General features: G+C 42.9%; 4 protein-coding genes across 5 annotated transcripts; 2 read left to right on the forward strand and 2 right to left on the reverse strand.

Annotated features, from left to right (window-relative positions):
• Nucleotides 1-707: 707 nt before the first annotated feature.
• On the reverse strand, nucleotides 708-3412 carry si:ch73-345f18.3 (uncharacterized). The gene is made up of 4 exons (XM_051389791.1): nucleotides 3009-3412; nucleotides 2043-2121; nucleotides 1655-1876; nucleotides 708-1546 (listed from the first exon to the last, which is right to left on the reverse strand). Exons 1-4 carry the CDS (start codon nucleotides 3060-3062, stop codon nucleotides 1149-1151), a joined length of 753 nt encoding a protein of 250 aa, XP_051245751.1. The 5' UTR covers nucleotides 3063-3412; the 3' UTR covers nucleotides 708-1148.
• Nucleotides 3413-3511: 99 nt separating this feature from the next.
• Nucleotides 3512-9206, forward strand: klhl7 (kelch-like family member 7). Its single transcript, XM_051389790.1, has 12 exons — nucleotides 3512-3975; nucleotides 4069-4171; nucleotides 4600-4693; nucleotides 4964-5088; nucleotides 5393-5568; nucleotides 5715-5889; nucleotides 6349-6491; nucleotides 6708-6948; nucleotides 7105-7306; nucleotides 7687-7784; nucleotides 7917-8100; nucleotides 8250-9206. The coding sequence occupies exons 1-12, from the start codon at nucleotides 3847-3849 to the stop codon at nucleotides 8413-8415; spliced, it is 1836 nt and encodes a 611-aa protein (XP_051245750.1). The 5' UTR covers nucleotides 3512-3846; the 3' UTR covers nucleotides 8416-9206.
• Nucleotides 8805-13575, reverse strand: aste1b (asteroid homolog 1b). Of its 2 annotated transcripts, none has more exons than XM_051389789.1 (7): nucleotides 13438-13575; nucleotides 12431-12681; nucleotides 11913-12179; nucleotides 10842-11800; nucleotides 10478-10709; nucleotides 10184-10376; nucleotides 8805-9773 (listed from the first exon to the last, which is right to left on the reverse strand). In XM_051389789.1, exons 2-7 carry the CDS (start codon nucleotides 12666-12668, stop codon nucleotides 9458-9460), a joined length of 2205 nt encoding a protein of 734 aa, XP_051245749.1. In that variant the 5' UTR covers nucleotides 12669-12681; nucleotides 13438-13575; the 3' UTR covers nucleotides 8805-9457. The 2 variants fall into 2 exon arrangements, with proteins under 2 accessions (XP_051245749.1, XP_051245748.1); XM_051389788.1 differs by lacking the exon at nucleotides 13438-13575 and adding an exon at nucleotides 13067-13280.
• smarcc1b (SWI/SNF related, matrix associated, actin dependent regulator of chromatin, subfamily c, member 1b) lies at nucleotides 13331-22373 on the forward strand. The gene is made up of 28 exons (XM_051389787.1): nucleotides 13331-13587; nucleotides 13918-14037; nucleotides 14401-14486; nucleotides 14574-14655; nucleotides 14746-14838; nucleotides 15325-15394; nucleotides 15490-15559; nucleotides 15686-15761; nucleotides 16149-16274; nucleotides 16468-16550; nucleotides 16635-16741; nucleotides 16843-16902; nucleotides 17051-17079; nucleotides 17202-17317; nucleotides 17406-17477; nucleotides 17572-17685; nucleotides 17973-18126; nucleotides 18241-18351; nucleotides 18501-18560; nucleotides 18736-18994; nucleotides 19111-19182; nucleotides 19300-19343; nucleotides 19430-19538; nucleotides 19708-19847; nucleotides 21088-21222; nucleotides 21468-21591; nucleotides 21808-21912; nucleotides 22003-22373. The coding sequence occupies exons 1-28, from the start codon at nucleotides 13411-13413 to the stop codon at nucleotides 22068-22070; spliced, it is 2862 nt and encodes a 953-aa protein (XP_051245747.1). The 5' UTR covers nucleotides 13331-13410; the 3' UTR covers nucleotides 22071-22373.
• The last annotated feature ends 1975 nt before the right edge of the window (nucleotides 22374-24348 follow it).

Raw genomic sequence — 24348 nt, forward strand, 5'->3', positions numbered from 1 at the left:
AGATGAACAACTCGTTCTCAGGTTTTAGCCACTACATCCTGAACACTTCATGGCAAATTAATCTGTAAAAGCTTAAGGCGAAAGCAGTGCTCTAAAACTGTCTCCCTCCGATAAATTATGCATGACCACTTGACAATGACCTCTGGAACAATGGATTTTCCAAAATTAATTATCAAGATGGCATATGACCATGTGTTTGTTTGCTTTCACAATAAAAGCTCATGGAAAGCTGCAGATTTTAATCAGTTAATAAATGCATGGGATTCAGTGGATAATGAGCAGCAAATCTGCCCCCTCTGAATTTTACAATAACAAAACACTACAGGCACAATCACAACAAACCTCCGGTCCAATTCCCATTGCTGCTATATGAGACTGTGTCCTGTTATTGCATTATGCACAGTTCAAGTTCAGTACAGTTCAAAGCCTTAACTTTCTAACTTAATTAGTTTCTACAATATTTCCTCATGGCAAAGTGTCTAATCATGTACAAAATTCAAAATACCTGATACCTGATTCTGAGATATAGGGAGTCTTTATCCATGTAGGGCTAGTTCTGAGAAACTAAATCTGAGGAATAAGAATTGAAGTGCAACTAATAATAAAGTGAGTCTGCAATGCCCCCTTATGTTAGCTGGTAAAATTACACCCATCCAGGAAAACACTAGTCTTTATACAGGCAATACACTGTACTTAGAGTGTTAGAGTGAGTCTAAAGAGCATAAAGTGCTATTTATTAAAATTTTAACAAAACATTTAAAAGGCATATATAATCACAAGTCTTCATGTTCTTGCAGGACACTTTATACAACAGGCAGCGATGGCCTGCAAAGCAGAGTGTTTAAATACATGCATGGCGTTGTGTGCGCACTCATTATCGTGTCTCATTATCTAACACTTCTGATGTTGTTGCAAATGCTATGATATGAATGCAAATTGCAGTTGGCAAGTTTACCAAGGAAAAGATAGCTAGACAGCAAAAATGATGTTCCATCTCAGCTGTCACAGGTAGTCTGGTTGTAAGTCAGTGATCCCATACCCATAATTGTATAGTAATAGTGTGTATAACCTTTGTAAATGTTTGAATCCCATAATATGTGTATTGTAATTGGTGGATTCTAATAAAAAGTATTTAAAATGTGTATGAACTACAGATAAGCCCCGGCTATCTGTGCAGCCTCAGTGAGGACTTCTCCGGCCCGCTGTCTGTATCCCAGCGACAACTCCTTCGCCCTCCTCACTTCCTTCATGTTCTCCTCCAGGTTCTCATTCAGTCTTCCTTGCTCCTGGAAGGAGGCTGCAGCCCCTTTCACTTGCTCAGCCATTTGATCCTTGCTACGGAGCAGCCAGCCAATCAACTCTTGAAGTGTGGTACCCTTTGAGATGGTGGCCTTGGCGCTCTCAGAAGCGCCCTTCAGTTCATCCTGAGCCAATCGCAGATGTGGAGGCAGTGGTTCCTCCTCACATTCCCCGTCTGGCCCCGCAGGAACCACACTGAGGGAGAAGTCATAGCCCTTTATCTTAAGGGAGACCCTGTACTTGGCCTCTGGAAGTGGAGAGAAATGTAGATTGAAACAGAGAAACAAAGGAAACTGAAACGCGAGGCTGCCATCACTTTGCCCGTACTGGCAGGAGCTCTGAGTGTGTCGCTTACCATGCTCCTCTCTGATCTTCCCCACACATTCGGCTAAAGCCAGGCTATCGTTGTGGTTACAGCCGTAGACCTGTCGCAGGTTTATGATGTGTCGGACCATGGCCTCATAGCGCTGCTGCTGTTCGTTGAACGTCTCAGCCATGTCAGAAAACCTCTGGTCCAGCTCTGGCACACACACTCGCCTCATCACCAGCCTACCAATGCGCTTCACAGTCTGCAAATCTGAGAGGGAAAACAGTATCACACAACAGACACAGAAAAAGAAAGCATTCAGCAGTTTAATGTTATGCACAATGTTATGCATTGGAAGCAGATTAGGATTTCCCTAACCCCGATAAGCATAGAGGTTTGAGAGACAGACACATGAACGTTTAGAGAGATGATGTACCACTGTGTGCTGGCCGGGTCTGCCTGGCTGATTCAGCTTCATTCAGGTCAGATGGTCTGGGGTCCAGGAGGGGCTGCCTCTGAAATAGCAGATATTTTTGTTTTTACTGGCACTTTTCAAAAAGAGACACAAAGCACTCACACGCAGTATTGGGCAGTAAGTCATTATTAGTAATAACATAATATTACTTTCCCAGTAACTAGTAGTGTCACGAATTACTAATACATTTACACATTATTACTTTTGTTGTCACAGCCTACTGATTTGAAATCCAACAATCCAATCACAGACTTGGATTCATTTTTGTAATTGTGGAGGAAACTAATTTGGAAGATGTTAACGCTTACATTCAGCAGCTGGAAATATTACATTACTTTGATTTTGACAAACAAACCTGGATTTTAATCTTTGTAAGTCTGACATTTGGGGAGAAAGGGCACAATTAACAATATTTTGGGGAAAGTAATATAACTAGTAGTGCAACTATTACTTTTGGTAGGGAGTAATAAGTTAAGTAATAATATTACTTTTGAAAAGAGTACAGAGTAATGAGTAATAAAGTACTTTTTTTTGTAATTAGCCCAACACTGCTCATAAGGCGTGTGGATGCATGTAATTACTTAAACTCATGTGGTTAACACTGCCTTTATGGAGACCTACTCTGTTGCCTCACTGTATTTGTGACACAACAATGCCATTATAGTTTAGTTTTATTTTCGTCTTCTGAGACACAATTAAATACTGTCATGGGTACTTTTTCTGTAACAACTGTACAGCGTAATTCAAATATACTTCAGCTTTAGGCTATAAAGGGTGCAGTCCTCACTAATCTCACATTCACTTAGGATAGTAATGAGTTATTCTATAACTCATTATTATACTCAAGCGGAGGTCAAGTTTCTCGTCTGAACTCGAATGAAGCCACTCTATATTATCATGAATATATATGTAAAACTCAACACATACCTCGCTGTCGGAGTTTTCGCTTGAGAAGCAACAACAGCAGATAAAACGGAGCATTTTCTGCAACTCGAGTCTCTCTCAAGTTTGGTTTTCAGGTCAAATATTTCTGACAATGCAGCCCGCATTCCACATGACGTCAGCGTCATCTGACTCGTGAAACACTTTTCTTCCTGGTTATGTTTTACAGTGCAGATATGAATGTAACAGACAGGTGCACCACAGGTGAGCCGCTGCTGCAGGTACACAGAAGGCAGGTTGCCATTATAGTTGTATCAGCTCTTTGGCTATTAATATCATAAAATATGAAACTTGATATTACTATAACTACGTATTACTAAGTGTTTTTCGTTCTGAATACTAAAACACATTTTCTAGATGATCTATAAACTGAGTTTAAGAATAAATCAGTTCCACGTTCCTGCAGGTTCAATGTGTAGTTCTACCGCCTGCCGGTAGAGGGCGAGCGCGAGTGTGCCCAACCCATACACAGTCAATGGTCCGACCACACGAAGAGCAAATCACAGCCGCTCCGGTTTAAGACTGAGTTCTAACGTTAGCTTCCAAAATAAACCCCACTAACCTGTTTTTATCACTATTTCAATACCTGACAGCAAGTCCACCTTTCTGAGTTTCTCTCTACGAGTTTTTAAAGAGAAGCTGCCGTCAACGTGGCGGCTTTTTAGGTCATAAAATCCCAACAAGCTGCTGACTGGCTGCTGCTAGCAAGGAAGCTGCCAGCGGTGGAGTGACAACAAAGAGCCTGCAGCTGCACACTGCTGGCAGTGGTGCTCACAGGGTTGTAGTTTGACCCAACTGAACGGGTTACTTTAATCAGGCTGACATGACGGGGGTTGCCTCTCCAGAGAAGGCGCCAAGCTCCAAGAAGAAGAGCGAGAGGAAGTGTGCCACCAAAGAGGAGTACAGGCAGCTGTCTAGCATCATGGGAGTCATGAACAACCTGAGGAAACAGGTGTGCTAGAGAGAGAAAATACTAAACACACGACGAATATACTGTATGTGTGCGTCCCTGCCTGTCCTGATAGTGTGTGTGTGTTTCCTTCAGGGTACTCTCTGTGATGTGACCCTGGTGGTTCAGGGGAAACACTTTCCTGCCCACAGAGTAGTGTTGGCCGCTGCCAGCCACTTCTTCAGCCTCATGTTCACCAGTAAGTGTGAACACAAAAGCACATTGAGCCCAAGTGGACCACAATAGTGAGAAACTCGCCTCTAATTGCCTGTGATTTCTAAAGGGATATTGTATTTTAGGAGGCCACAGATGCAGAAGTGTTGCAAAATTCATGTAAATAAGCACCTCTTGTTGTAAAGTGTCGTAATCTGTTAGTAGTATTGACATTTTAATAAGAAGAAATTATCATTCTTGATAATTTAATGAGAGACAAAAACAAGCGTTGGATTGGGGATCAGGTTATTCATTTTTATAACCAAAATCCTGTAATATTGTGCATTATAAATGATGCAGGCTCCCTAAACTGTTGTGAAGCATAGCAGGAAAAATGTGTCATGGTGCCACATATTGTTGTTATGTTCCTATTTTCTCTGAAGTCTAATCTCTCTTTTTTTTCCGCACCTCCAGCCAGAATGATGGAGTCGATGTCTCACGAGGTAGAGCTCAGGAGTGCTGAGCCTGAGATCATTGAGCTGTTGATTGAATTTATCTACACAGCTCGGTAAGAGTCTTGGCCTAAAAGTAGAGCATGACACGGAGGAAAGGTCCTTCTGAGGCTCACAGTGAAACTTAAAGTCTGTGGTCTGCTCATGCCAATAATAAAAGGAAAAGCAGTCTAACTTAGAATATTAGACCATCCTATTCTGAATGTTACTTTCAGCAAATTCCATCAGAAACACCTCTTTGATGGTACTGTGTGTGTGTGTGTGTGTGTGTGTGTGTGTGTGTGTGTGTGTGTGTGTGTGTGTGTGTGTGTGTGTGTGTGTACCAGGATCTCGGTGAACAGCAGCAACGTCCAGTCTTTGCTGGATGCAGCCAACCAGTACCAGATTGAGCCTGTGAAGAAGATGTGTGTGGAGTTCCTTAAAGGACAAATTGATGCAACAAACTGCCTTGGTAAGAACAGAAATACAATTAAGTGTTATCTCACTTGCTTTTACCCTACAATTTGCTGCTCTTTGATCTTTCATTTATTGAGTCACCAGGATCAATTATTAAACAACCAGGCCCAAATAATTCCAACTGAGTGTGTTTAACTGGTGCTTGTTCCTGATTACGTTTTATGGCTAGGGCAAGATCCTGGGAAGTAAAATAAAGATTTTTTGTTTATTTAAATGCTAGATTAATTGTGTGTTTGGGTTAGGCCTGCCAATAACTTAACATCATTAGACTGAATGAGCTTTCTCCTGTCCCCCTGCAGGTATTTCCGCCCTGTCGGACTGTATGGACTGTCCCGAGCTGAAGGCAGCAGCAGAGGACTTCTTCCAGCTCCACTTCACTGAAGTCTACAAACTGGACGAGTTCCTGCAACTTGACGTCACACAGGTCACACATCTGCTGCACCAGGACAAACTCACTGTTCGTGCTGAGGCCCAGGTACACATTTTTTTAGTGGAATTTCACTTGGGTGCCTAAGTTTGGGGACGTAGCAAAACAGTAAGTTCCCAAGAATTTTTGTGTGTGTGTTAGTAAAATTTGCAAATTATGTCACATACGTTTTTATCGTTGCATTTTTTGTTTAGATTTATGATGCTGCAGTGCGCTGGCTGAAGTACGATGTGTGTAACCGGCAACAGTACATGGTGGAGGTGTTGGGGTGCGTTCGTTTTCCTCTGGTCTCCAAAACCTTCCTCTCCAAGACAGTGCAGGCTGAGCCCCTCATCCAGGACAACCCACAGTGCCTCAAGATGGTTATCAGTGAGTGGGAGGAGAGAGAGAAACACACACACACACAAAATATATAACTTATAAACTGACATAATGAACTCATACAATTCTGTGTATATTGTATTCATGTGAAGCAACACAACACATGGGTTAATGAGGAAGGGGTTGGCATTGTCTGCGTTGAGTTGGAAAATATTGTTACAATACTTTGGTTCTTAGCTAAACTATCTGCAGCATACTCTATTATAGTAGTAAACGGTTAAATATTCATTATTAGTAAAGGTAAAATTCAAGGTTTGCAGATGTTTAACATACGAGCCACCACAGAAACTCTCCTGCAGCCACAACCCTGAATTAATATCTTGTAGGGATATACATTTGTAAATCATTCAGATTCATCAGAGCAAGCAAAAACTGCTTTAGTGTTAATGTCTGCTGGGTAGACATGAGCCCACTAACACAAAACAATATCCTGTGCTTTTGTCCCAGGTGGGATGCGCTACCACCTGCTGTCCCTGGAGGATCGGGAGGATCTGGGAGAGAGCAGCCGACCACGACGCAAGAAGCACGACTACCGCATCGCTCTGTTTGGGGGCTCCCAGCCTCAGTCCTGCCGTTACTTCAACCCCAAGGTAACAGGCTCCACATGCAAACAAATTTTACCCACAGGGGCAGTTGAGTCAGTAAATGTTGTATGGATATATATGCTTCATAGCTCTGTAAAAATGTATAGTTCATATGAATCGGATCAAATGTATCAGAAACAAACATAGCTATCCTTTTGTGTAGTGAGCTCTATTGAAATCATTTGTGCCTGTGTTTAAGTGACAGCCTGGCTTTCCATGCAGGACTCCAGCTGGACAGACATCCGCTGCCCGTTCGAGAAGCGCCGGGACGCCACAGCTGTCTTCTGGGACAATGTGGTCTACATCCTGGGTGGCTCACAGCTCTTCCCCATCAAACGCATGGACTGCTACAACGTCCTGAAGGACAGCTGGTACTCCAAGCTGGGTCCGCCAACACCTCGTGACAGCCTGGCAGCCTGCGCCGCCCAGGGCAAGATCTACACATCTGGAGGGTCGGAAGTGGGTGAGCACAGGGAGGTGGAGGGGGTGAACTTGTGACCTCGGATTGAGGAGGTTTATGTATTTACTGAGTGGGTTAGTGATCCACCCTTCATGATGGAAAGAGCACACACTTCTGAAAGCATTTAATCATGGTGTACTCCTGCACGCATGTCTGCAGGCAGCTCTGCCCTCGACCTTTTCGAATGCTACGACACAAGAACAGAGTCGTGGCAGGTGAAAACAAGCATGCTGATGGCCCGCTGCAGCCACGGCTCAGTGGAGGCCAATGGGCTCATCTACGTCTGCGGAGGAACGGTGGGCAACAACGTGTCGGGCAGGGTCCTCAACAACTGTGAGGTTTACGACCCCAACACACAACAGTGAGTCATCATAAACATCCAGCTATGAACTGCAAACAACACAACTGTTTTGTTTGCACAGGCTTGTTTATAGTGTTTATTGATGTAATAGTGAAAATGAAATAGAAAGAGAGTTGCCTTTTTGATATGTACTGGCTGACAACAGCAAGAACTACAAAGACAATGTGAGGAAATGACTAGTGTGTATATTTATATCAGTGTTTTTTTTGAAAGGCCTTTAAAGAGGTCAGATTTCTCCTCAAAGAAGCAGGGACATTCTTTTATCAACATTAAGGTCACAACTGTTTTTTTCACCTGACAATAATGTGGTAAATCTCATAATGTCGTACTGCTACAATTATCTGTGCTCTCGGCTACACTCTTTATCTTTCTGTTGTCAGATGGAGGGAGCTGTGTGGGATGAGAGAGGCCAGGAAGAACCATGGGGTGGCAGTGGTCAACAACAGGATCTATGCCGTTGGAGGGCAGGGGGCACTAGGTACGACAAATGGATTTTACTATAGTAATATATTAATAATACAATTGTACATAGTTGCTGTAGCATATGGTAGTAGCAAGTGTCCCAGCTGCCTCTGTACAGTTTTTTTGGTGTTTTTTTTTTTTTTTGTAGGTGGACTGGACTCAGTGGAGTACTACGACATTGCCAGTAACGAGTGGCGCGCTGCCTCTGCAATGCCGTGGCGAGGCGTAACGGTGAAGTGCGCAGCGGTCGGTGACGTCATCTATGTCCTAGCGGGATTCCAAGGTGTGGGACGGCTCGGACATGTCCTGGAGTACCACACTGACGCTGACAGGTTGGTGTATTAACTAAATGTCACTCAAAACTAATTAATAAATACGTTGCTGATGTCCCAAATAATGACATTGAATTCTGTTACTAACGGTAGAAAGGAATACTAGTTTGATTATAAACCTCTCAGTCCATTTCCTTCTGTGTGTTCAGGTGGGTGACTTGCAGCAAGGTGCGAGCGTTTCCCGTCACTAGCTGCCTGATCTGCGTGGTCGACACGTGTGGAGTTAATGAAGACGAAGACATGGACCTCATAGACTCTCAGTCACACGCTGCAGCCGCTGCCTCTGCATCTGCCCCAACCTCATCATCCTCATAGGACGAGAGATTTAGTGTATATTAAGAGCTGATGTTTGGTGAGAGTTGACTTCTGCAGTAGGCCTCCAGTCGACTACGGAGATGATTTACATAACACAAGGCCTGAGTTGTCATGCCCTAAGAGCACGCATGGTGTTCTTTTACTACGTCGAGCAGTCGGTTTAACATTTAACTGTGCAAGACAAGGGGACTTTTAATAACAGAGGATTGTTAGGATACTCAGACTGGCTTAGAAATTTTATTAAATGTTTTTTGTCTTTTAAAAACTTTTTTTCTTAATATTGTAATGTTTTTGCAGAGTGTAGATATACTGCATTTATCTGGTGATGTTGTGTGTATATATTTATATGGGTGCTTTGGTAACGCACTGAAACTTACAGCTGGACACTATAGAGAAAGAGTAAACATTTTATTCTCAGTCATATCTGGTAACAAGTAAAAATTTGCTGAATGTGACCATTTAAAAAAAAAAAAAAGTTTGATTTATATATTTTAATATACAAAGAGGAGTAAATATGAGCACCAAATTCATGGGTATTAAGGCAAATATTAAAATGGCATAAGATGTCATGAGTTGCTCATTAAGAATGACACTAGCTGCCATACAACTGTATGAAAAACTGAATTTCCAAGGGGACAACTGAAGTGCATCTGCTGGCTTACAGAGATGATAAAATAAGACGTCTCTACATTCACTGTTTAAATCTTGTGTTAGTGTAGCTGAGTAAAAGTGTTATGTTTAACTGTTGCAATGACATTACTTTAATAAAAGCTCTTATAAATCTGCTAAAATATGGCATATGGCGTGTGCTTGGGGGGAAAACTGATATCAGATGTTTTGACGTCCCGATTTGAGATGGCTGGAAAATATTACAGAGGAAGGTTAAATTTGCATTACAATTACACATGTAGAAGCTCAGTGGTATACATTTAAGGGTGTAGTTCTTCACAATCATTATTTGTATCATTCCCTGAGTGCGTTTCATAAAACACTGGAATGTCCTCCCTCATTTGGCCCCTAGCCTTCATTTTACTCTGCCTTCTCAGCAATAATCATACTCTTCCTCGTTCATCAGAAGAGCAAACCTGTTGTTTATCTCCTCAGTCTCTCTCCCCCCTCCCCTGGCTCCCCTTGCTCCTCTCCCACGCCCTCCTCTTCCTCTCCTTCCCCGCCCTCCGCCTCTTTTCCCCCTTCCTGCCGAGCAATAAGGATGGGTTTTAGAGATGCAGTTCATCACGGCTTCCAGTAGGGAGGAGTAGAGTTGTCCGGACAAGGAACCCCCGAAAAGAAGGGACTCAGCAGTTCGGCCCCCTTTCAGATGCCTCATGAGGCCGTGCAGCAAGGTACCACTGAACAACCTGTGACATACAGACACAGAGGGAGAGGGAGGCAACCAAATTACCATGGTTATATCTGCAGATATTTTTAGATTTTATCACCCCCCAGGTCCATCCCAATAAAAACATGAATCGAATCAAAACATTGAAAATTACATTTTAAAAAATTCTTCAGCAATGTGCTCTTATGGAAGCAATGTCCCAGTTACTCTTGATTTTTTAAAATGTAATTTAAATGTGTCAAGCTCCACAAACAAAATTCAATCAACCTTTATTGTATTGGGATGGTATTCCTCAAGAGATGGTTATCTCAAAACGTCTGCAAATAAAACTAAAACTAACTGCATGACAACTCCATGAGAAAAGTTTCTAGTTCTTATGAGTGACAAATGCATGCAGTATCTCTGCTCTTTCATGTCCCTGTGTCTTACCATGATAGGTGGGGTTCAGGCATTGGCAGCAGCAATAGCTGATTGAGACACAGTGCACTCCAGAGGCAGGCCTGCCATTGGCTGAAACTGTGAGCCACTCCGACATCCAAGCCCCGTCTCTCCCCTGGCCTCACACATAGTTTATTCAGCCCTGCCCACACGTTGTGCTCTGCAGCCCAGTTTTGCTGTGGGACTAGGATGATACACAGCAGCAACAGGTTTGAGATCATTAAGGATAGATCACTGTTTGCTTTGTCGATGAGATACATTGTAGTTAGATACAAAACAACCAACCAGCATGTTGGTAGTGTGTAGCTCCACACTCGCTGTTCCAGGAGAGCTCTCCGTAAACCATGCCCAGCACCAAAGCCTGGAGCTGGAGCTGTGAGGGTGTTGGTTTGGCCTCTTGCAGCCAGAAGCCTGTCACTGCTACAGCCAGCCTAAGGTGGAGAGGAACAGGGGCCAGGGCAGACTCCCTCACCCCCAAAACTTCTAACAGGACACCATGACGAACTGCCACAGGGGCCTGGATGAAATTAAGGGAGAACATTGGGAAATGTAACCAAATCACAACTAACAAGTATGAACTGTAAATTCCGAAATTATATAAACCAAAACTGTTAGAGAGAACATACATAATGTGTGTTGTTATGTTTACCTGGCCAAGTGTATCCAGATGTATACAGGTCTTGGGCAGATGTGCCTCGACTTGGTTTTTCTTCAAGTTCAGATCCAGACGGTCGTACTCCTCTACAATTACACACAAGCCCTGAGCCTGCACTGTAGCTGCACCTTGCTGTGTGGGTAAAATGCTCTGACCCCTACCTCCACCAAACTGACCACCTCCCCTCGCCCTCCCCCCTCGCCCTCTCCCACCTTTCATTCCCTGTTGGATGTTTTCTTGCACCCTCATATCCAATGCTTGGACATCTGGGCCTCTCTGCAGTACTATCCCATATACAGCCTGGCGTATGGCTCTGGCACTACAGTGGCTGCTGGGTAGCCTGCTGTTCTCCACTTGTGGGATGAGCATGACCCTATGCATCACCACAGCATCTACCACAAAAGGAGACAACAGTCCCTGGGCAGCTGCCAGCGACAGATGCTCTGGCAGCCCAGAGCTCCATCTTCCAGGAGGGGCCTTACCTTCAGTAAACCAGCGGGCCAGAGTGCTTTGAGGGGTAATGCGGTACTCCTGCATAGCTGCCCACAGCTGCGAACTGAGCTCACCCTTCTGTCCTCCCTTGCCCCTGCCACCTCCAGCTCTGCCTTCCTCGCCCATCAGCTTGCTCACTTCCTCCAGGGCCTCCTTCGGATGGGAAAAACTGGACAGCCAGAGGAGGATGCCCTCAAAGCGGGATATGCAACCTTTACCCCTACCGCCACCTCTACAATATGTAGAACTGAGATTTAACAGATCGAGGAGTGTTTCAGCATCTTTTGGGGCGCTGTAATCATTACCAGTCAGCACGGCACATAAGGGTAGCAGCTCCTGGTTAATGCCCCCAAACAAACCACACAGCCTTTTAGTAGTGTAGCACCGAGCTGAGATGTAGCGGTGAGAGGCTTTACCATTAAGGTTGGTCCACTGGAAAAAACGGAGTGGCAGGTAACCCCCTAAGATAAGACAACAAAGCACATAAACAATATGTAAAACAACAGAAAAACCAAGCACGATACTATCACTAGCACTAAAAGTATAGTTAGAAGAATACATCGCTAGCCACACCTGGAAGATCAAAGATATAAAAGTCACTGTCATTGGTCAGAACCGGGCATTGCCACTGGTGAGCCAAACATGCGATTTCCCAGTCAGCCTCAGCTGGACACTGGACCAGTGGGACTCCTCTCTGGATGAGGACCTGAATGAAGACATTTCTAGTGAGGAGGGGGAGGACAGAGCCATTGCGGCCGTGTGAAAGACTGTCCGCCTCTCTTATCTTGGACTGCTGACGTTGGCGCAGGGTGGAAAACTTCTTGTCACTGGGGTCAATCCCTTATAACCACAGGAAAAAGACACAAAATTAAACGTTTGTCGGTGAGGACTTTGGGGAAGATTTCATTTAAACAACAAAAAAAACTACCAACTACCTCTATCAAATAAGTATTTGGCTGACATTTCTGGAAGATTACCCTCTTTGAATTATATCTTGTATATAAAAATAGTATATAGTACTTGGAAACACTTTTATAGATTGTAAAAAGTTTCCTATAATAAGAGGCATAGCAGTTGCACAGCATCCTTACCTCCATCCAGTACCACATACGGCTGGATGTTACAGGCTGCCAGCGCAGAGAGGAACTGGGTGAGCAGGCGGGTGAAAGTACCATAGTCCCCTCCGTGCTGCTGGTCCAAACCGTTGTTAAAGTAGAGACGGTAGTACAGACTGCAGCCATCTATAACCAGACGACTGTCCCTGAACTTCACGTCTTGGAGGAGGTGTCTGTTCCCCTCCACATAGGTGGTCAGCCCATGGACCCCCATAGGACCTCAGGGCCTAGGGAAACATGAAGAGAGAAGATGAATGACTGACTGGGGCGCTGGTGCTTCAGTGCCACGCAGGGTATAAAGGCTGGTCTGAGGGTGTGTGGAGTCTGGAGGTTTTTTTTTTTTTTTCCAGATATCCAATTATAGAATGCGACGGAAAATAATCCTAACAACCTCGCTGCCACTGCTCAGCAGACAGTCAGATAGACAGAAGTTGTTTTTCTGACTGCTGGGAATTTACCACACAACGGAAATTACTGCAATTAAAACATGTCGTATAAACAGAAAGCAAATATTTAAGTTATGTTATAAATAGGTATGTTAAGTAAATTTTTAAAACAATAATTCTAAGGGCAGTTTTGGATTAAAGCATTTAAAAAGGAGTTGCTACTAACCAATTTCCCTTCACTTCTGTTTACATGTCTTGCGCAGTTATTTCCTTGTAATGTAATGCACTTCAAAGTAAAAGCCCTGGTTTGTAACAAACGTGTGTATTGTGTTGGGCATGTGATAAATTCTTTGCATATTTTAAACCTACAATAATACATTTAAAAAGCACATATCTAAATAGAAAAAACACGTGAAAACCAAAGAGAGTTAAACATTAAAATAAATAGAAAAACCCTTATGCCGAACTGCGACAATCGCGTTGCTTCTCGCGAGAGAAAGCGAGAGCGTGAAGGCTAGCGAGCGCGCTAGCCAGTTTTGTTCTCCCGTTTGAGATTTATCGCGTTTTATTATGGCCACAATGTCCGGAGGAACAAACCTTGGGATTCCCGGGACGAGCCAAGCCAGCACCGGAACATCCGCACACCGGAAAAAAGACAGCAGTCCGTCCGCTAGGTTCTGGGAGAGTCCGGAGACTTTAGCCCAGCTGGAGGTGGTGCGACAGTGGATCGGGAAGCACTACAAAAAGGTAGTCAGCGGGCTAGGAAGCTAGCTAACGAGCTAGCCGCCCCCTGCTAGCAAGTCCAATGGCTCAGACTGTAAACAAACGTCTCATGCTGGATAACGTTACCTTTACACTGGACAGGAATGTTTGTGTGATGAATTAAGGATTGCAGTTTCTATTTAATTAAATCCATGACTTAAAAAAAATAAAGTGCAAATGTAGAATACAGTAGTTAAGTTGGTCAGACTGTCGGTACAATGCAGCAGGTCTCAGGTTGCATTAAAGTATGAGGATGAAAGATTTTCCGTAAATCCTTTTACGAAAGGTCTGTGTCTGTGTCTGTGTGTCCGTCAGTATGTGCTGGTGGATGCTCCATCGTGTCAGGCTCTGGCTGCAGTGACCCTGCAGCTCCTCCAGTTCCAAGAGGATGCCTTTGGTAGACAAGCTGCCAGCCCTGCTCTCACCAAACTGCCTGTGAGTTTGTCTAGCACTGTCTGTCTTTTATAATTGTCGAGTATTATGAATTTACAATATCCCCGTGGTTTCTAGCAGTCTACAAAATCTCAAAATGTTTTTATTTATGTTGATTTAGTCTAGAAATACACTGGTAATTGGATAGATAATGTTTGTTTGACAGTGACATAAATGCTATACTGCAATCACCCTGTCTTGTTGGAATTAGAATAACAGAGGATAAAAACCCAGTTATTCTCAAAGCTTCTTTCACTTGTAGTCCTTACTAAAAGGGTAAAGAGTTTGGTGACAGAAGGTCTGGTAAAAATGGGCTAAAACATGCAAAAGATCAACAAAACCGTTAATTGTACAATCTCTCTGCAGGCACAATGCTTCCTGGACCTGCGACCAGGGGGTGGACTCTGTCACATTATTGGCACTGCCTACAAGTTCAAGGCTGAGCAAGGCTGGTGAGTTGCAGGTCTCTAATTAATGTCTTTGCCTTTTCACAGCAATGTTCTTCATAGCATCTCTTCTCCCTTCCCTCCTTTTTACAGGCGGAGGTTTGACTTGCAGAATCCATCCAGAACTGAGAGGAACGTTGAGATGTTTGGTACTATTGAAAAAGCGCTGATCCAGGTGACATAGAGACACACCTAAATGCACACATAAGCCCACTGAGGACACACCGCTAATGAACTTGACCCTAACCCTTTTGTGTGTCTACAGAACAACTCTATGTCACTGCCTGTGGTATATCTTGACCCTACGCTGGATCAGGAGCTGGCTAGCAGACTGACCGATATTATCACCAAACGTCAGGTAAAGTTAGAGTGTTTTGGGGGGGGTTTTGTATTTATTTTTCATGTTCAGGCAGCTTATATCCTGAAGCTGTAATTTCATCATACATCGATGGACTGTGTGCAGCAAACAATGTTTAGATTGGTTTGGTTGGATTCTGTGAATTAGAGTCATGGTCTCTTTAACACAGTCACACATCACTAAAATCAATTCAGCAGACACTGTAATTGTTGGTCAGTGTAAGAGTGTTAAATATCCGTACTTACAGTTCATCTGTAACAAATCAACATGAATTAGCATCTCTGCCCAGAAGGAAGGTAACATTAGAGTGTTAAAGATGAGCAGAAAGAGGGTTAGACGGCCCGATGAAGGAGAAGATGTTTATAGGTTAAAGTATACAGAGACAAGTCTGGGTGATTAAAAAATAGTGAGACTATGAAGCCCAGTGTAGCTCTTATAAAGGAGTTACATTTCAGTGCTCCTGTCTCACAGTTTGTCCTTCCACAGGGTACACTCACTGTGGACCGAACACTCGCCAGCCACCACATCTACCCCTCACCGGCATCTACAGAAGAAGGTCAGTTAAGTTTGAGTTTAATGTATATCTGGGTTTGATATCTTGCTTGATACTTATTGTACTTGATAATTTGTTTCATACACATTTATTTTCAGATGATTGGATGCGTCCTGTCATGCGGAAAGATAAACATGTCTTGGTACACTGGGGCATGCACCCTGACAGGTAATGTCCCAGCACACAAACACAAACACACACACACACACACACACACACACACACACAGACAGATGCTCATACACAAACAGAATACTTACTTACTATGTCTGTACTCTTGTCACTTTTCAACAGTTATGACAGTTGGCTGTCCTCAAGTGATGTTGAAGGAGAGGTTGAAGAGCCGCCACATTCAGAAAAGCCGTGGCGGGTTAGTACAGCAACATGCATACAAAAAAACTACACCAAATGCTATAACACTCTATGTACTTGATCACGTAACAATGTTTTTCTACTATATCAAGCCATAAATCAATATCTGACATTTCACAACATGAGATTGTATTGGGATGTCAGAAAATGAACTCTTGGCTTGCTCACAAGAACAGACTAGAGACTATATAAATAATGTAGGCTTTTATAGGATTTCATCTCAAATATTCAGCAGGCAACTTGACAGGTAAAGCCTTTGATGTGTCTGCCAAAGTCAGTTTTATTGTTATTTGGTGTGTTGTGTGTTCATTTTGGCCACTTGATGAGATACACCAGCAAGTACCGCATTCATTCAAATTTTTTGTGGGTGTGTGTGCTCCTCCAGGTCCATGCTGGCTGGGTTCTGGACACAGACGTTTTCAATGAATGGATGAATGAGGAGGACTATTGTGTGGATGAGAGGAATGTACCAATCATTCTCCGCCAGCGTATTCACCTCAGAGACGACCAGGTTTGTGTGAAGTTGTAGGCGAACTGGAGGGCCTGTGAAGGGAATCCTTTCTAATTGATATGCAGATATTCTTGGTGGGAAATGGAGGCAACTGTGAACCACGAAACTTTCATTTTCAAAATGTGCAGAGATCTTTGATTTTTCAGTTAATGATGCTAAAAACTCTTCGTCTACCCTCCATCCTGTGTCGCAGGACTCTAAATCCACTCCCTCCAAAAAAAGAAGACGCTCCCCCTCTCCTCCTTCCTCTGAAGGCAGGAAGAAAGGAAAGAAGGGGTAAGAAACAACCGTTTTAACCAAACAGGAGAAGATTTGGCATTTCACTGTGCAGCCTCAGCATTGCTTTTTGTGTGTGCACAGGAGAAGGCGTGGACCACAAGAGGAAGAGCCAGAAGAAGACTTGACCAAAGACATGGAGGACCCTACCCCTGTTCCTAACATGGAGGAGGTTATACTACCTAAAATCGGTAAAACACTAAAATATAAGACTAGACTAGTCACATCAAAGTATTCAGTAAGGTAGCATTTCTGATCTGGACAATTTGTAATGTGTCTCCATCTCTTGTAGTCAACCTGAAGAAGGACAGTGAGAATACTCCCGTCAAAGGAGGGACCATGGCTGACCTGGGTAGGTTTACACGGCTTATAGCTAATGTTTAAGGAGGAATGTCAAAATATTTCTACCAGTTTAAAACATTAAGTGCTATGAAACATGTTTCGTTTGTGTGTGTGTACGCCTTGAGTGTTCACCCTTCCTTCACTTTTGTCTTTTCCAGACGAACCGGAAGATGATTTCCCAGGAAGGGTGAATATGATGTCATTTTTCTCAATCAGAATCTTGCAGAAGGGCGGGTTAGTCTGTATCAATTAGTGTCTTGTCTAGTGTCACTGTTATTAAATATACTCAATGTGTATGTGTGTGTCTAGGAAGATGAAGAGGGGCGAGGGGAGATACCTCGCCTGTCAGAGGGAGAGGACAACATCACAGAACAAACTCATCATATCATAATACCAAGCTACACATCTTGGTTCAATTACAACAGGTAAATAAAACAAACAAACAGATGTTCACGCTGTTTTTGTTGTGACATTTACTCTAGACTTATCCTCCTTCCTTTCTATGTATTCCAGCATTCACTCGATAGAGAAACGTGCATTACCGGAATTCTTTAATGGAAAGAACAAGTCCAAATCTCCAGAAATGTGAGTATGGCAGACATTCAGATTTCACTATTCGAATCTTATCAGATGATGGAAATGAGAAGACTAAAAACATGATTTTTCCTGCACACTGCAGCTACCTGGCATACCGTAACTTCATGATTGACACGTACCGGCTCAATCCCCAGGAATACCTCAGTTCAACGTCATGCAGGCGCAACCTCACCGGGGACGTCTGTGCTGTCATGAGGTATGTTTTAGTATGTGGGTGTTTGCTGCCATGCAACGTCTGCTGCATCTGCTAAATTAGGTATAGTGTGTGGGTGTTCTGAAATATAAATGTGTTAATGAATTAAATCTGTTAATGCTGGGAAGAAATATGTTATGTGGCGTGCTTAATGGGCCTGAAATCTGAAAAGCTTTTATTTTTAATTACGACACATGCTGACTTCTATTTACATATTTCTATCCTTGGAGATGGTTTTACAGCTGGAAAACAGTCAAATTAATAGAAAGAAAAAAATTCTTTGCATGCAGGGTTCATGCCTTTTTGGAGCAGTGGGGTTTGATCAACTACCAGGTGGATGCAGAGAGCAGACCCCTCCCCATGGGACCCCCACCCACGCCTCATTTCAACGTACTAGCTGACACACCGTCCGGGCTGGCCCCCCTACAACACAAACCCCTGCAGGTAAAACAGACATACAGAGCACATGACCACAACTTCACACAGATGAACAGTATTTGAAACACGTTTGTATCATCTGAAATGCCTCCTAATCAACTTTGCCTCTCACTCTTGCAGGTGTCGGCCTCGCAGCACATGTTGTATTTCCCAGAAAAGAGCAGAGAGAAGCCTTCAGACTGCCAAAACTTTGGTCTGCGCTCCGACATCTACACCAAGAAACACCCTAAGGTCTCACACCGTAACAATGCAAACACACTGAAAGTTTTTTAAAACCCGAATAGGTTTAATCTTGTTTCATGTTTTCCATTTATTTGTTTAACTAGTCTCTGTAATTGTTTAAAAGGTTATTAGAATTATTCTCTTGACACCTGTTTCAGACTAAAGGAGCAAGTGCAGGAAGGGAATGGACAGAGCAGGAGACACTCTTGCTATTAGAGGTAAGACAGTCACTTTTTGGCTTTCTATCATAGATATTACACATGACTCATGGCCTTCTTAAAAGGGAAATTGTTTGTTTGATTCATGAGAATCTTTCACATAATCCCTGAGGTTTTTCAACTTAATCTCAGCCTGGCCTGTGACCACTTTGTCGCTCTTTCGTGTCTCTCTCAGGCCTTAGAGGTCTACAGAGATGACTGGAACAAAGTGTCTGAGCATGTGGGCTCAAGGACGCAGGATGAGTGTATCCTCCACTTCCTTCGTCTGCCAATAGAAGACCCGTACCTAGAAGACTCCTCGGCCTCCCTCGGCCCACTGGCGTACCAGCCCGTGCCTTTCAGCCAATCAGAAAACCCCGTCATGAGCACTGTGGCCTTCCTGGCATCTGTGGTGGACCCACGGGTGGCGTCATCGGCAGCTAAGGCCGCGCTGGGTGAGAGGACAGAGAAAGGAGTGTTAATTTGTCCGTGGCCTTGGTTGGGTTATAGTTTGAAGTTATGTATACTATATGTACAGTATATGTGTAGTGATTCTACATTTTGTCTTCAGAGGAGTTTTCCCGAGTGCAGGAAGAGTCGGTGGATAAGATCTCTGAAGCATCCAACCAGCCTGACAAAACGGGTAAGACTGTAACATATAATAATATATAATATATGTGCACATAATCACACACAGGTGAATCTGTTTCTCTACGCTGTCTACAATGCATCTCCCATTCTGTTTTCCTTTGTTCTTCAGAATCAATGGATGCAGAAAAAATCGAGACCAACTCCTCCCATCAGGTAAAACAGGAATAGGAGATTAGAGAGAGTTTTACTGTATCTGCTGTTGATTTATGTGACTTACTTTGTGTGTGGATGTCTTTCAGGTCCCTCTAATGGCAGATGTACTCAAGGTGGAACCCAGTGCGGCCAAAGTGGAAGAAGAACGAGTCAAAAGAGAAAATGCTGAAAATATACTCTCAGAGGAGAGAGACGGTATGTAAATATGTGCGGTATTTGTATTTATTTGTATTTACTGTGTGTGTGTGTGTGTGTGTGTGTGTGTGTGTGTGTGTGTGTGTGTGTGTGTGTGTGTGTGTGTGTGTGTGTGTGTGTGTAAATGTGCATGTCTGCCTGTATTAAAGAAATTCTCTCTCTGATCCAGGAAGAGGAGACGACGAGGAGAGCGTAGGGCGGCGGGAGGGAGACGTCGACGAGGGGAGAGTCATGGAGCAAGATCTGGTGGAGGGCAGTGTTGCCACGGCAGCAGCAGCTGCTCTGGCCTCAGCTGCAACAAAGGCCAAGGTAGAGTCCCCCCCCCCTTTCATGTCAACACAGACCAATCACAGGATATAAAATTAAGAAATGGTTGTCGTTTCAAATGGAGGCTTTTGTCAGTTATGTCACTGGTCTCTTAGCAACCAACTTCTAGCTATCTTGGAGATTATTTTAAGACTTACTTTGCACATATAATTGAGTATGTGAAGGATATACAGTAGAGCAAAAGAGATTATTTGAAAAAGACAGTTCTAATCCAGGTTGAAAAGGAAATAAATAGTCTGGTAAATTGGGTTTGATTCCAAATTTGTTTTTTGCTCATGTCTGCTTTAATCGGTTTCCAAATCAGATATACTAACAACACAGTGACCAGGTCCTTGGGTTGGCTGACAAGTAATGACTAGAAATCTAATCTGAAAAACAGGCAGATCTGCTTATGGTTCAAAGAGTTTCCAGTCAAAAAAGAAATAAAAATGTTAATATACACATTAAATATGGCCACCAGAGGCTGTGTTACATTACCACAAAGCCCAAGTTGGTGAAAGGCATGACATTGTTGTTTTGATAATGATGTAATTCAACTAAGAAACTAAAATGTATAGTAATCCAGTGACTGTTAGACTACTTTAGAGGTGCTGGTAGGCCAATTTTGTCACTATTACAGAACTGTCATTTCCCCATCATCTCCGGTCTTTGTGCTCAGCTAGGCTAACCATCTGCTGGCTCTGACTTCATATTTAACATACATTTCATGAGAATGGTGTCAATATACTAACTATCTATCTAACTCTTGTCAAGAAAGCAAATAAGCATACTTCTGTTATTTCTAAACATAACAGTAAAGTCAGAAATAGTTTCCACGGTTTCAATGTACGTCTGCTTTTCCTCTGTCTGCAATCATGGCCAGTTACTGTGATAAAGACTTTTCTAGCAATAATATATTATATTTAAATGTTTTTCTGTCAAGATGTTTAGTTAGATCAATTGTCGCCTGACCTCTAGTTGATTGATTTGGTAGTTTTTCTTCCATTTGGTCTCTTAATTTATTCTCTCACTCCTCGCCACGCTCTGTCACACCCAATTTATTCCACCCATCTCCCACCTCCCAATCTTTTTCTCTTCTTCCTCAGCGTTTCCTTCTTGTATCTGTTACCTCCACTAACTTTTTCTTTTTCCTTCCTTCTTAACTGTCAAATGCACTCTTTGCTCGTTTATGGTGGTCTCTGTTCTTCTAACTTTCTCCATCTTCGCCCCATGTACTTCGCAGCACTTGGCAGCAGTAGAAGAGAGGAAGATCAAGTCCCTGGTAGCTCTGCTGGTGGAGACCCAGATGAAGAAGCTGGAGATCAAGCTGAGGCACTTTGAGGAGCTGGAGACCATCATGGACCGTGAGAAGGAGGCAGTGAGTGAACATAGGATCTAAAAAAAGCTCTTAATGGCTAGTTTTTGACATTAGTTTGTATCCAGAAGCAACAGTAACATGTCTTTAAACCAGCAGGTGTCATTAATACATTGTGTGTGTGTGTGTGTGTGTGTGTGTGTGTGTGTGTGTGTGTGTGTGTGTGTGTGTGTGTGTGTGTGTGTGTGTGTGTGTGTGTGTGTGTGTGTGTGTGTGTGTGTGTGTGTGTGTGTGTGTGTATCATGCAGCTGGAGCAGCAGCGGCAGCAGCTCCTGTCAGAGAGACAGACGTTCCATACGGAGCAGCTGAAACAAGCAGAGATGAAGGTTCGCCAGCAGAGGGAGCAGCCTGGATACACAGTGCAGCATTCAGGTCTTACCACACACACACACACAACACCCCCCCCCCCACACACACACACACCCCCCCCCCCCCCAAAAATCAAACACCCTATAAGAAATGACATGAATTAACCCTTTAAGAACACAACAAACCCACAGATTAATGCAGTAAAGGGCATCCAGTGTATGATCTGTTAAATGATTATTTGTTGCTAAGCTCATCTGTAGTTCTCTCGCAATATTTTAGCCCTGCCTCCTCCTTCAGGCCAGACCATGCCCAACAGAATGATGCCTGGAAGTGGAAATGCCCAGGCAATGGCCCCTCGACACCCTGGAGCTCCAAATGGCATGTGTGAGTATTTTTTACTGTTGCTGTTTTTGTGCTATTTTGAGTCAGATACTGCAGTTGCGAGGATGCTAACTTCTTCCGTTACCGTCTCAGACCCGTCCTCACAGCCTGATGGGATAGCACCAGCCCAGCCAGGTCCTCCAGCGTCCAGTCACAGCTGAACTGACCATAAAACAAGACAAACCAGTCTTCCCTCAACCAGCACACACACACATTAAAATTTAACCCTGGCATAAATGTTCAGAACGACAACAAATGTTAAGAAATGGAAGTCTGTAACTCTTCAGTTCAGTTCCTGTTTATAGACTGAAAGACACACAAGCACATAGACACAGTTGATGTGTATTTAGTCAACGGCTCAGCCTGTATTCTATCTGTGAAATATTTGTGCTCTGACATCAGAGTTGAGAAATCTGAAGAATTAACTCAACTCATTAAAGTTGTTTTACATGAAACAAAATGTATCTTGTAGTCCAGCTGGTTTTATTGTGTGTGCGTGTGTGTGTGTGTGTGTGTGTGTGTGTGTTTTTTTCTGCTTTCAGTAATGGGTGAATTTTCATGTGCCCTGCAGCTACACAACATTAAAATTACAACCTTTACAACGTGTGCCCCTCTGAGAGACTGGAGTTTATGCCGTACAAGCAGTTTGGAATACTTGCCTGTTCATTAAGTGCACTGAATCCAGTTGAAATCATTTCTTCTGATTTAATTCAATCATACGTATTAATTCAACAACCTTCCTCAGAGCAAATTCAATTTTTTTTTTTCTTTCTTCTTGTCAGCTGATTTCTAGGTCTGCTTCACAGACATACAGTGAGGCCAAGTATGCGTCTTACAAAAGCACTGAAACTGCAGGCCAACTTAGTTTCCGTTCTGAGCACATCAGTGACATACAGTATGACAACTCCATAAACCATCTCTGTGACACTAATTAATTAAAGATGAATTTAGAATAGACCAAGATTTTTATCTAGCGTCATAAATATCTCACAGGCTATGAAAATAACAACTGGGTCAACAATGTGTAGCAGTGAGAGTGTCTTTCATAATGTTACTTGAAAATTAGAAAAGAACTAGGGTTGCCTGGATAGAGGAGCCCCATGTACCAAGGCTGAGTCCTAGATGCAGTTGCCCAAGGTTTGAATCCGACCTGTGGCCCTTTGCTGTGTGTCATCCCCTGTCTCTATACCCTTTTTCCTTCAGCTGTTTCTATTAACTAAAGGCAAAGCCCCCAAAAAAGAATGATTAACACTTGCAAGTGATATAGTGGAAGTGTAATGTACTTTAATATTTTCATTTAAATATAGTGTTACTAATTTCTCAAATAAAACAAGCGTCTTTTGGAGGGATTGTTGAATCACTCAGCACCCTAGTACATAGAGTTAAAGGTGAAAGTACTTACAAAGCTGAAGTCATCCTTAATATCTAATCTATATATACACAGTAGTATTATGGGAACAGCTGCATTGTTTAGGTTTAAAGTGAAGTTTTGTGTTTAGTTTCAGTTTCATGTGTTTTAGTCCTTCCTGTCCCAACTTCCTGAATCTAACCTAGAGGAAGGACTGAAACCTTTTACTTAAGTAAAAATAGTTATACCACAGTGTAGAACTACTCAATACAAGTAAAAGTATGAAGAATAAGTAGCTCTTCTGTCCTGTTGTTATCTAATGTTATGAGCATATCTGCAAGTTTACAGGTTTTAACACACAAAAAAGTATAATTTTGTAATGTAAAATCTATGTACTTGTTTTTATATATGTCTTGTCCAATGGTGTTAGCTTACATCCTTCTGTTTTAGTAAGTCCTCTGAAAGGCTACCTTTGAAAACCATAACTGGGCCTCAAACTGCAGTGAATCTTTTGGCATTCTGGCCTCTTCTTCTTTCTTTTCTCTGTTACTGAATGATTGACAATTATTTTTTGTGTGTGACGTGCTTTAACGTTTACATATAGTGCAGTTTAATCATTTCTCAGACAAAACAATTTCCTTTTATTTGTGCCGTTAAAGGACCAGTGTTTAGGATTTAGTGGCATCTAGCAATTAAGTTACAGATTGCAACTAACTGAACACCACTCACGTCTGTATCTGGTGACCTGGGAATACGAACGGGCTACTTAGTGTGTAGGAGAAACTACGCTGACCACGAAATTCCTTAAAAAACACGAAAGGCCTTATCTACAGCCAGTGTTTGGTTTGTCCGTTCTGGGCTACAGTGGAAACATGGCAGTTCCACATGGCGGATCAGCAGTGTCTGTAGATGAAAACGGCTCATTCTAAGACACAAAACACAACAATACCTATATTCAGGTGATTATAGACGAATGAAAACCTGCTTATGAATATCATATTCAATTTCTGGCGAGAGATCCTCCTAAATGTTACACACTGGACCTTTAAATTTGCTTCAGATATTTATGTTCCCCTCAGGATCTTCTGACT

The sequence above is a fragment of the Dicentrarchus labrax genome, unplaced genomic scaffold (assembly GCF_905237075.1).
Source record: "Dicentrarchus labrax unplaced genomic scaffold, dlabrax2021, whole genome shotgun sequence".
Classification (NCBI taxonomy): Eukaryota; Metazoa; Chordata; class Actinopteri; family Moronidae; genus Dicentrarchus; species Dicentrarchus labrax.

What these genes read in the sequence shown, in the direction of transcription:
- si:ch73-345f18.3 (XM_051389791.1), bottom strand. Translation starts at nt 3,062, where the DNA reads ATGCTCCGTTTTATCTGCTGTTGTTGCTTCTCAAGCGAAAACTCCGAC. An exon ending in GCGAAAACTCCGACAGCGAG is followed by an intron (nt 2,122 to 3,008) that starts GTATGTGTTGAG and finishes CTGCTATTTCAG; the next exon opens with AGGCAGCCCCTCCTGGACCC. An exon ending in GAAGATCAGAGAGGAGCATG is followed by an intron (nt 1,547 to 1,654) that starts GTAAGCGACACA and finishes CTCCACTTCCAG; the next exon opens with AGGCCAAGTACAGGGTCTCC.
- klhl7 (XM_051389790.1), top strand. Translation starts at nt 3,847, where the DNA reads ATGACGGGGGTTGCCTCTCCAGAGAAGGCGCCAAGCTCCAAGAAGAAG. An exon ending in CTTCAGCCTCATGTTCACCA is followed by an intron (nt 4,172 to 4,599) that starts GTAAGTGTGAAC and finishes CCGCACCTCCAG; the next exon opens with CCAGAATGATGGAGTCGATG. An exon ending in GCCGTTACTTCAACCCCAAG is followed by an intron (nt 6,492 to 6,707) that starts GTAACAGGCTCC and finishes CTTTCCATGCAG; the next exon opens with GACTCCAGCTGGACAGACAT.
- aste1b (XM_051389789.1), bottom strand. Translation starts at nt 12,668, where the DNA reads ATGGGGGTCCATGGGCTGACCACCTATGTGGAGGGGAACAGACACCTC. An exon ending in TTATATCTTTGATCTTCCAG is followed by an intron (nt 11,801 to 11,912) that starts GTGTGGCTAGCG and finishes GTCTTATCTTAG; the next exon opens with GGGGTTACCTGCCACTCCGT. An exon ending in ATCTGGATACACTTGGCCAG is followed by an intron (nt 10,710 to 10,841) that starts GTAAACATAACA and finishes AATTTCATCCAG; the next exon opens with GCCCCTGTGGCAGTTCGTCA.
- smarcc1b (XM_051389787.1), top strand. Translation starts at nt 13,411, where the DNA reads ATGGCCACAATGTCCGGAGGAACAAACCTTGGGATTCCCGGGACGAGC. An exon ending in TTCACCTCAGAGACGACCAG is followed by an intron (nt 16,275 to 16,467) that starts GTTTGTGTGAAG and finishes CCTGTGTCGCAG; the next exon opens with GACTCTAAATCCACTCCCTC. An exon ending in TACAACACAAACCCCTGCAG is followed by an intron (nt 18,127 to 18,240) that starts GTAAAACAGACA and finishes TCACTCTTGCAG; the next exon opens with GTGTCGGCCTCGCAGCACAT.